This window comes from Poecilia reticulata, linkage group LG5, assembly GCF_000633615.1.
Source record: "Poecilia reticulata strain Guanapo linkage group LG5, Guppy_female_1.0+MT, whole genome shotgun sequence".
Lineage (NCBI taxonomy): Eukaryota > Metazoa > Chordata > Actinopteri > Cyprinodontiformes > Poeciliidae > Poecilia > Poecilia reticulata.
In genome coordinates this window covers 27,663,213-27,673,298 of record NC_024335.1, presented here as the reverse complement: position 1 = coordinate 27,673,298, position 10,086 = coordinate 27,663,213, and the positions used below count along the sequence as shown (strand labels likewise).

At 37.2% G+C, this 10,086-nt stretch overlaps 2 protein-coding genes across 2 annotated transcripts; one reads left to right on the top strand and one right to left on the bottom strand.

Annotated features, from left to right (window-relative positions):
- Nucleotides 1–1,858: 1,858 nt before the first annotated feature.
- svbp (small vasohibin binding protein) lies at nucleotides 1,859–4,313 on the top strand. The gene is made up of 3 exons (XM_008410225.2): nucleotides 1,859–2,001; nucleotides 3,058–3,190; nucleotides 3,311–4,313. Exons 2-3 carry the CDS (start codon nucleotides 3,077–3,079, stop codon nucleotides 3,395–3,397), a joined length of 201 nt encoding a protein of 66 aa, XP_008408447.1. The 5' UTR covers nucleotides 1,859–2,001; nucleotides 3,058–3,076; the 3' UTR covers nucleotides 3,398–4,313.
- Nucleotides 4,314–5,503: 1,190 nt separating this feature from the next.
- On the bottom strand, nucleotides 5,504–9,963 carry fbxo2 (F-box protein 2). The gene is made up of 6 exons (XM_008410221.2): nucleotides 9,866–9,963; nucleotides 9,261–9,327; nucleotides 8,269–8,395; nucleotides 7,265–7,357; nucleotides 6,075–6,210; nucleotides 5,504–5,974 (listed from the first exon to the last, which is right to left on the bottom strand). The coding sequence occupies exons 2-6, from the start codon at nucleotides 9,295–9,297 to the stop codon at nucleotides 5,840–5,842; spliced, it is 528 nt and encodes a 175-aa protein (XP_008408443.1). The 5' UTR covers nucleotides 9,298–9,327; nucleotides 9,866–9,963; the 3' UTR covers nucleotides 5,504–5,839.
- Nucleotides 9,964–10,086: the final 123 nt, after the last annotated feature.

Here is a 10,086-nt window from a genome sequence, read left to right as displayed (position 1 = left end):
AATTAATTGCTTTTACAATGGATGGGTGGGTAGATGGATGTGACTTATTCATAGCTGTGTTTTTCCTGCTAAATAATCATTTTAAGAAATCATTTTCGAAAGTGAAATGTAACATATGAGCTACACAACCTGAACAGGTTGGTTATGTTGCCTCATTGCTGCTGGTTGAATATTCATCCTGTATTTTGCTGCTTTCATTCAGTCATCACTGTGGTTGTTTGTGTTTCTTTACTCCCCAGAAACAGCCTGTCAGTCAAAACGACACGGTTAGCACCGTGACGTCTTTCAGCCGGGTTTTCTCTGGGTGGTGATGGCCATGATGACTTTTCTGACTTCCCAGTTTGTTCACTCGTTGCCACTCAAGTGAACTGAGAAGTTGATTTTATGTAGAAGCTACACATCATTCCCAGGTTTCTGTGGACCGCTTGTCCAATTCGTTTAAATGGAAGTTAGGGGATTTTATGAAACTGCATGAACTGCAGAATATGAAAAGTAAATAAAAATAGGTTTTGCGATAACAAAATAAAGTATAAATAAAGCATGTTTGACTCCTTCTAGTTATCCTGTGGTGTATTTTGGGGCAGTATGGCCGGCTGTTGTCTGCTGAGTTCGGCACCAGTTCTTGGGAAGATATTGTTCCAAAATAGAGCCGCTGGCCGAGAAATCCAGGTAAACCATTTGGGGTGCCGTTCGATTATTCTCTGTGGTGTGGAGAGAAGAGAAGCGCATTTCAAACCTCCATCTTAGCAGCAGACGCTGTAAGGTTGTTTGGCATGAGAGGACGATTTGCTCACTTCATACGTTTGGGTGTTTGGTTATTCTGTGTTGTCGTTGATGGCTGTTTTGGTTTCAGCAGTGATGAATGTTTCTCAGACCACCATCACACTCACTCACCACCCAGCTGATGTATGCGCTGAGAAGGCTTCATGAGGGAGGTCTGCACATTATGCACCGCGGTCTCTTCACGCTTATCAGTTGACTCTTCTGATTCAAAACTGAATTCAAGAGCTGAACTAGCAGTTAATTTCACTAGACACCTTTGTCTGTATTTTCTTTTTATTATGTGTCATGTCACATACAAGTATTAGACTGGGATTCAAAGATGATTTATAATACAAGGGCGACATCTGGTGGTCAGACCTATTGGTTCTCCCTGATCAAAACGAGAAATTAGGTGGTTTTGCCTGAAATGTACATCTGGAAGTTAAATTTATTTGCATTTAAAATCTGTTCATGTGATAGTAGTTAGTTATGGGGGAAAAAAAGTGGATTTAGGATCTTGTTGCGAACATTTCAGAGGAATAGAATATAGCTAAACGATATTGTTAAGAAAATGTACATTAATAATATTCTATACAATCCCCAAAATGGGGTGAAAACAGTAGTATAGCTAAACTCAACCAGGTATTCTCTTTATCTACTCTATTCTTATCTGTCTCTGTCCAATTTAACTTTCTCTTGCTTTCTTTCCCGTGTCTTCTTGTGTCCATTGCATTTGAAATACACCGAAAGCAATTGCTAACCAATTGCTTTGGGTGTAATAATATTTTCTTGGTGGAACTTGGTGGCAAAAAGCCTCCTTGATAAATATTAATAAAATTTGTTGTAACACTTCAGTTTACCAGTTTGCTAATTAAGACTGATTTCAGGCGGGGGGTAGCGGCGTCACATCTAAATAATTTTTTTCTACGTTTTGATGCTAAAGTACTTTATATTTGCTGTATAAAAATCAAATAAGTTAATTTTCATAACAAAAAAATGTAGCTTTCCAAAGTTAGAAAAACACAATATTTAGAAATTAAACCTAAAAAAAAGAAGATCAAGAAAATTCCTTACCGGAACTATTGAGCTTTATTCAGCTGAACACGGGTTTGTTTATTTGTGGCACACAGAGAACAGCTGCTGTTCTGTCTGCTAGTAGCTTCCTACAACCAGTTTTTATTCTCAAAGCTAATGAAAGCCTCCTTGTATTGCTTCATTTGACTTGCGCTCATATCACAGGTGAGTTCACCATTATCAGAAGGCTAATGTTGCTACTATTTGCGACGTCAGCGTGTAAAACCAAACCGATAGCAGGCTAATGTTAGCTGAACTGACTAAGACGCTAACTTTAACGACTAATAGACTATTTTATCTCAGAGGAACCTGTCCCGTTAAATATTCTCATTTAACATTAACATTGGTAGCTGGTTTGAATTCAGAGTAACGTGTTGCTATGGGAACATGTCGTTTTCACTTATGTCTGTTTATTAGCTTCGAATTAATTAGTTATGCTCCAAAAGCACCTGAACTTTATTAACGGCGGTTTTCAGTCTATGTAAACGTTTTGTTGATGCTCAGTTGCAATGCCTTCAAAAGTATTCACACCTCTTGAAGTTCTTTGTCCAATTACATCTGCTACTTTAAGTGTATTTTAAAGTAGTGCATAAATTAACCCATGTGAGTTTTTATTTTGTAGAAGTTACAACTTCAAGTCTTTGGGTTTATGTCTTCACCTGCTTTTTTTGACTGGGCTATTGAATCTGGAACAAACTTGCAGAAAACTGTAAAAGAGCTGAAGCACTGACTTCCTTTAAATCTCGACTAAAAACCCATCTGTTTAGAGTTGTATTTGGAACGTAATCAATTATGAATTTAATGATGGCACTTGACTTAATGTAATGTTTTGATTGTTGATTCTATGTTGCATGACTCTGTGTTTTTTTTGTTTGTTATGATGTTTGAATGCCTTGCTATACAAATAAAATTTGATTTGATTTTGATTTGATGAATATGCTTCTGTGGCTGTATGTTTGAGGATGGTGTGAACCTCAGCCACAGTTTCAAGTTCAATTGGTTGCTTTTAAATTAAAGGAAATGGAGGCGAACATATATGCACGTCACACTTTTTACAATTTATTTTAAACAAAAAGAACATTTGAAATATTAGTGTTTGTAATGCAATGCAATTTGGAAAAACTTTTGGAGGCACAGTAGAAACTTCTCCTGACTACATTTATCAATCTGTCCCCCATCAAGATTTTTTAGGATAAAAGTTTCTCTCTTGGACTTTCTCAGGTGGAGTTAAAGTGACGCCATGGAGCCGGCCTGCCGCAAGGACAAACCAAAGCTGAACTCAACCCCGACCAGAGGAGACAGAGCCAAGCAGAAGTCTGCACAGCAGGAGGCCAAACAGCGACAGAGAGCAGAGGTATCCCATCCTCACTGCAAATCTAAACTGTAGATACTCAAATGATGTTTTGGTTGGTGTTCTGGGCTTTTTTTCTTTTTTTTTTTTATTCCTGCTTATGTCTGCTTCTCTTATTTTCAGATATATGCATTGAACAAAGTGATGACAGAGTTGGAGCAGCAGCAGTTTGAGGCCTTTTGTAAACAGATGCAGTCCCAAGGAGAATAACAGCAGCAGCAGCAGCTCCGCTTCCGCCTTCCACGTGGATCAGTTTCTGTTATTCTACCCAAAAAGACACAACCTTTGCACTTCCTTGAACTGTTACAGATAAAATCACTACTGGAGCATATTCCTGATACACATCTTAAAGGTGCAGAATCTTTATTGCTGATGTTTTATAAACAGTTTTATAAATGGTTCTGGTTTTCTTCATCCTAATCCTAACATGTTCTTTCATTTTCATTCATGTACTGCTGTTTCATTCTTTACTTCTTCATATTATGTGGAGAAACAAGTTCATTTCCATGTACACAACTATTGCATAGCAGCTTATTTGAATTTCTATTAAATTATAAAAAGAATTGGAAGCATATATTCTATTCACATTAGATTCCATCCGTTGTCTAAACCTGCCTATCTGTTCGAGTCATGGGTGGGCAGGTTGTGTTAACTCTGTCAGAAGTTTCAACAGTAATATAAATGTAATTTTCTGTTTCATTTTGTTATCTAAGAAGGTAGTTTTTATTTCAATGTTTCTGACTGTATTAAAGCCTGTCGATGCAAATGTGCAACTTAAAACCACAGAGTATTTTTTGGAGAATATACATTTTCTTTTAAATAGTTATCAAATTATTTAAGATCAGGTTCATAATTTGATGTGACATTACTTAAAGCAGAAAGACCTTTACCTCTGAGTTCCTACTTTTGATGCTCTATGAAACCAGACTGATGCTTCCAGGTTACATTTCAGTTTTAGTTTGGAATCAGTAAGTGATGTCTTCAGATTCCTGAGAATATTTACTACTGTCTGCAAACTTCTAACAGCCAAACACTGTAAAACCTTAAATGTTTCAAAAAAGTTTTCACTATTTGATTGACATGTGTTGTTACAAACTTTGTACTATAAAGATTAATATTTGCTGTTCTACCCGTGTTGTGTTATAAAAAATGTATTTAATGAATAACAAGTTTGTTGTGATATTTTATGAACTTTGTTTCTTGATAACATTTTAGATGATTTTATAGGAGTATTTTGGAAATGAAAACATGTTTTCAGAATATTTTTTGAAAAGTATCATTTAAATCCAAATATTAACTATAACATAAAACATTCTCAAAAATGTCCTCTGTATTGTAATGAAAGGTCCAGTTAAAGGAGTAATCCCTAGTTTATGCCTTTCACTGGGAACATTTTTCAGCAACTTTTCAATTGCTGAAAAATTGCTAGCAATTTTTTGTTGTCAAAAATTGCTGACACCTTTCTTGGTGTAAACTCCAGGTTTTTTCAGAATCTGCACAGTAGTGTGTTCCCAACTTCACTAATTACAACCATATAACTGGTTATGTGACATGTTCTCTGAAGTTTATTCAAGTTGAAAATTAATGTGAATATTTCAAACAAAAAAAAAAGTTAAATTCCTCTCAAATCAACCTGTCAGTGATCATTTTTATAGGGCCTATTTCAAAAAGTTGAAATTTTTGAATAAAATATATCACAATTAAACTCGTTATTTACATAAATGCTCATTTTGATGTCTAATATAGAAAAATGTATATATTCAGATTAAAGTCATTTCCAAACCCACTAACAACCGCACACAAAAAATGTTTGAAAACGCTCAACGTGACTTACAAAAATTAACAGTCAGCACAATCTGAATCTAATCTTCATTTCACAAATTCAGTTTATATTTTAAATTGTATCGTTTTCATTTAATGAGGGAGCAGAACAGAAATATAGTCAATTAGAATTCTGACTGTATATTCTATGACATTATTGTACTATTGGGTTAATTTGACTCGCTAAACTACCTTTGGGTGTTTTGTGTGTGAGCTCAGATTCCCATCTGTTCAGTTGGTTTTTCTCCACCAGGTAAACATAAGAAAATAAAAAGAAAATTTGCCACAGTTGCTGCTCTTTTTCTCATTAGCTGCTAGCAACATGCCGCTACACTCGCTTTCAGTGCTGCGGGAGTCTTCATTTCGTGTTAACGTCATTTGTCTTCTCACAGCTGAGCTCTATTTTGTGTTGGTCCAACACATAAAATCCTACTGAAGTCCATGTGGCTGGAAGTAGTTCAATGACATGAAAAATAAACCACCACCACACGTCAACACATTCTGGATTGCATGCAATAGTTTATTTTATTACTGTGATTAATATTTGAAGGGTTGCTGATTAGTGCAAAGAGAAGTTAGAGGCTAGTTTAAAGTTAGTCCAGCAAGCTGTGGGTTGAATATATAAAGGTTAGTAAAGTGAAGGTGCCTATTTTGTGTGAACATTAGTTTCTTGAACCAAAAGCAGCACCAGGTTAAACCTCAAGATTTCAAACAGCTGCTTTGGAAATACTGCAATGGCTATGATATTTAAAATAAACTAAGATGAATAATTTAATATTGTATTCTTGGCTATATTTGTTTCCATTCTCCTCATCTTGTTTCTCCTCTGGTTCAGACTTCAACCGTCACAGAGCTCCCAGTGACCCGAACTCCAAACCAGCCTTCCCAGTAGCTGGTGTCACATCCTCCATGTTCGAATGAGATGAAACGCATTCCAGGGCCGTAGTCAGAAAACGTATGAATGACCTGGAGATGAACAAGGGAAGGGAAAGGGGACTGCTGGTTGGATAATATCTTCTCTGCAGGATGTGTTGGTGTTATTTTTCTATTAGAAACATTTGAAAACCTGTCTCCATGAGCAGTCTGCCTCGGGGTCCAGAGTCTCCGGATCATGAATATATTCCTGCAGAACCTCTTGATTCTCATCCAGCAGACAGGATGTCATCTGATAGGTGCAGCCGCAGTCGGTCCTGCCGCAGAACCTGCAGGATGACATCACAAGCTGTCTTTCCACTGATGATAAAATGATGCGAATTGGAATTACAAAAATATATTTGCTTAATGAACACTTGACAACTTGGGGGAAAAAAAATCATGCTTTTTAACCATATTGATGTGCGTATTTTTCAAAATTGCAATGGAAACACTTTTTTTCCAGTTTGTATGCAGCAGCAAAGTGTTTATCTGTGGACTCTTGCCTCATTGGACAATGTGCAGCTGGATCCAGCAGGGCTCTCAAAGCCATCTCACCAGCCTCCTGAACAACTCGCTAGTGAGATGTTTAGGGCACATCCCACCAGAAGGAGATCTGGTGATAGGTGAAGATGAATCTGTATTCAACTAGATTTCTTATTTCGCAATAAGTTTCACAATTGCGTTTTGAGTATATTTCTAATGAAAACGCAGCTACTGTAACTGGCAGCTCACCTCACTAAGTGTGTTTCCACACCTGATAGTCCAGTAGACTCATTTCGATTTGGGACTAAAATAGTAATATTTGCTTCATTTTCAGCTGGTGCGGCTCACTTTCATATTGGACTCTGTCAAATGATCCAGACTAATTGAAAAACCCCTCCCCTGTGGTGGCGCTGAACCAAGATCTACTGAAGGAAGCAACACAAAAACCTCCTAAAAAGACCAGCACAACTTCCTTCTTCACAAAAGGTCATCAAAATGGAGATTTTAACAGTTGTGGGATTTTTCTAGTCTTCGGTATAAAGCTGATGCTAAACAGTTGCATTTATTCCAGACCCAGAATGTCCTGCGCTGTAGTTTGCTTCCTGCTTGTGGATCCGTCACCAGTCCACTTGCATCCACATATGCATTCAAACCAAATCCAGACCGAGGTTTTTAGGCGGACCAGAGTTTGTTTTATTTTTGGTCTGCATTAGAGTTGGATTGAGCATTCACACCTCGCCAAACAAACCAGACTTTCTTGACAAATTAATTAGAATTTGATTAAAGGGAACTAAACAGGGCTGGTGTGAATGCATCCTGATGCAAAGCGTCTGTCTTACCTGTATGTTCAAGCCTTACCAGTCTTTCACGGTGACAGGAGGCTGAGCGTCCAGCTGCTCTGGGTTGTAACCCTCCTCTATCAGGTCGATCACCTGCCGTTTTAGGCAAAGCCTAGGATAATCCATGGGGACGATTGTTAGCAGTTAGCTAAATCAGATTCAGTGGTGGGCACTGCTAACTCAAATGTTAGTTGCTCTAACCTTAATGCAGTAATCATAAACACGAGTTCTGCTGACACTAAAGCACAACACCAATACAGAAGCCCATTCTAAAGCACTAACTTCCATTCAAATTATAACTGCCATTGAAAGACTACAACTTTTGATCACTAATTTAATTTTGACATTATAATTTACATGTTCTATATTGCTCATAGATATTGTATTCATGTTTATGTCTTGGATTCTGCTGCCTGTGTTTTATTTTGTTCCTGTTTGTTTCTTTGAAATAAAGTTAGTGGACTTTATTTCATGCTTTTTAACCATATTTTAAGCAGGTTTGATCAGGTGTTCCCTGCAGACAGACAGTACAGAGTAACATTCAACAAAAATCACTATAAATAAAACTTGAGGAAAAAATGGCAGTGCTGCACAAACTGTCGTCACCCACTTCAAAGTAAGAGTATGTGAATTAACTTCTAACTACTTAAAAAATAGTCGACAATCAAAACTTCAACACAGATTTCAAACTTTCAACTGAAAGTTTAGAAAACAGTTAAGTAATTTTTCTTATCCGGAAATATTAATTCAAGGGAAGTTAAGAACGCTAAACATTTTCAAAGTTAGCAAAAGTGCTAAAACTCTTAGCGAAAAAATAGCTCTGCTGTGAGTGCATTTGCAGATTAGTGAAAGTGTGTCCACAGCTGATGAGAATTATAGAAACAGAATTCAGGTTGAGCATGAGACATTAGCGCTATTAAAGCTGGTGCTGAAGACAGGCAGGTCTGAATGGTAGCATAACAGGCTTATTTACATGTGGTTTAATTGTCTTATACTATAACACAAATGGTAACAACCACTCACTCAAAGGAAGTCGCAAAATATTTGGTCACTTCTTCATTGCAGAAGTCATGGCCACAGTCTCCTGGCATGTCCTCCACTTTCCACTGGTTCCCACCGTTTTCTGTCAGCTCCCAGGATTCCAGCTGCTCTAGGAGGGAAAGTCAATCTCAGATGACTAATTGTAGCACTATGTATCTTATCTCTAAATCTAGAATTCATTTTACAATCTCAAAACACCAGAGCTCACTCGTTCACTTTCAGTCAAAATACAATTGGCTGTCATGTAAGGAGGTTATTTAAAACATGTATGTTTTGGAGGTTTGATTACACATTAGGCACAATTTCACTCACTAATTCAAATTGCTGTGTGGGTTAATTGGTCAGGTGTTGATGACTAAGATAAAAACTTAAAATATATGTTTTTTAATTATTAGTTCTTTAGCTCAAAGCTAAAGACATACAATGTGTACAATGCTAAATCTGTACATCTAGAGATGTATCATTTATTTCTAAATGATACATCTTGTACAATGCTAATGATGTTGATGCTATATGATGTTTAACTCTCATTAAACATATTGACTGATGATAATTGATAGTATGCTTCATTTTTAGACTATCCTGAGATTTGGGGGAATTTGGTGACATTGTGTCACTCTGGAAGTGAACATTGAAACTTCTGCTAAAACTGCAAAGTATCCGATTTTTATATGGACTTTTAAAGAAATATACATCACATGTAGTGAAAACTCTTTAAATCTTGACACACCAAAAGGTTCACCTTATTGACCATGACACTGTGTTGTATAAAGCTTATAATTCCTCAAGGCTCTGTTCTTGGGTCTTCTCAGTGTAGGGACTACAGTACAATATATCTTACTATGCTTATGCTAATGATACACAACTCTAAATGTCTGTGTCACCGCAACCCCTTATAGTCTAGTGTTGTCTCCCATATACATTATTGGTACAGTTTGGAGCTGCATAAGAGAAGAAACAAAAAGACATCTCACCATTTCCACTGGGATTCTTTAGCAGGTTTCTAGCCATGGTTACTGGATAAATATGGATTTTCTGGGCCTGCAAAGAAAAACACATTAGATCGCTAGCTAAACATGTCTTCAGATGTCTTCTGGTTTGTTGTTTATGAGGAGTCTGCCGCGTAGGCAGATTTCAAAAACTAATATCTGATTCAGCGCACAGCAGACAAAAAGCAAAAGGGCAAAAGCCGAGGTATTTGGTTTCTGAATAGGAGGCATCACATCGGATCACCCAGGGTTTGAACAGATCAATCTCTGTAGGACAAACAACTGGGGGTTGGAATCTCGTATAACCACTCCCCCAAAATACCAAATCAGTCCCACACTTTGAAGAATCAGTCATAAAAATGTACAAAATATAATTTATCTACTACCCTGTCAAAAATCAAGGTTGTATTAAAGCTCACTGTCCACCATACAGTAAGTTTGTTTGTCTTTTTATAGTTCAAAACAAGGACAGAAAAAATGCTGAATCATCTGCCACTGCAAACTCAAAGGAAGCAGTATGCATGATCAGTATGCATAAATATTAAGCTCTACTTTATCTAACTGCATAAACTATGACATGTGTTACTCACAGCTAGAAAATGACAAACGCTTCTCTGGTTCCTCTGGATCCTTTAGTTTTCCTCTGCAGAGCAGCAGCTTCAGCACAGAGGCTTTTATACACTGCAGGAATGCACACAGGGAGAGAGAGGAGCAGGAGAGCAAAAACAGAAACACTAGAGCTGCAGGAAGTGACAGTCAGCAGCATTCAGCTGACCGCCACATGTATATACTCAGCACTAATGTAAGAGCC

Coding starts and splice junctions, on each gene's coding strand:
- svbp (XM_008410225.2), top strand. CDS start 3,077: ATGGAGCCGGCCTGCCGCAAGGACAAACCAAAGCTGAACTCAACCCCG. Junction 3,191..3,310: donor AACAGCGACAGAGAGCAGAG/GTATCCCATCCT, acceptor TCTTATTTTCAG/ATATATGCATTGAACAAAGT.
- fbxo2 (XM_008410221.2), bottom strand. CDS start 9,297: ATGGCTAGAAACCTGCTAAAGAATCCCAGTGGAAATG. Junction 8,396..9,260: donor AAAGAATCCCAGTGGAAATG/GTGAGATGTCTT, acceptor TTTCCCTCCTAG/AGCAGCTGGAATCCTGGGAG. Junction 6,211..7,264: donor CCTGTCACCGTGAAAGACTG/GTAAGGCTTGAA, acceptor GTCATCCTGCAG/GTTCTGCGGCAGGACCGACT.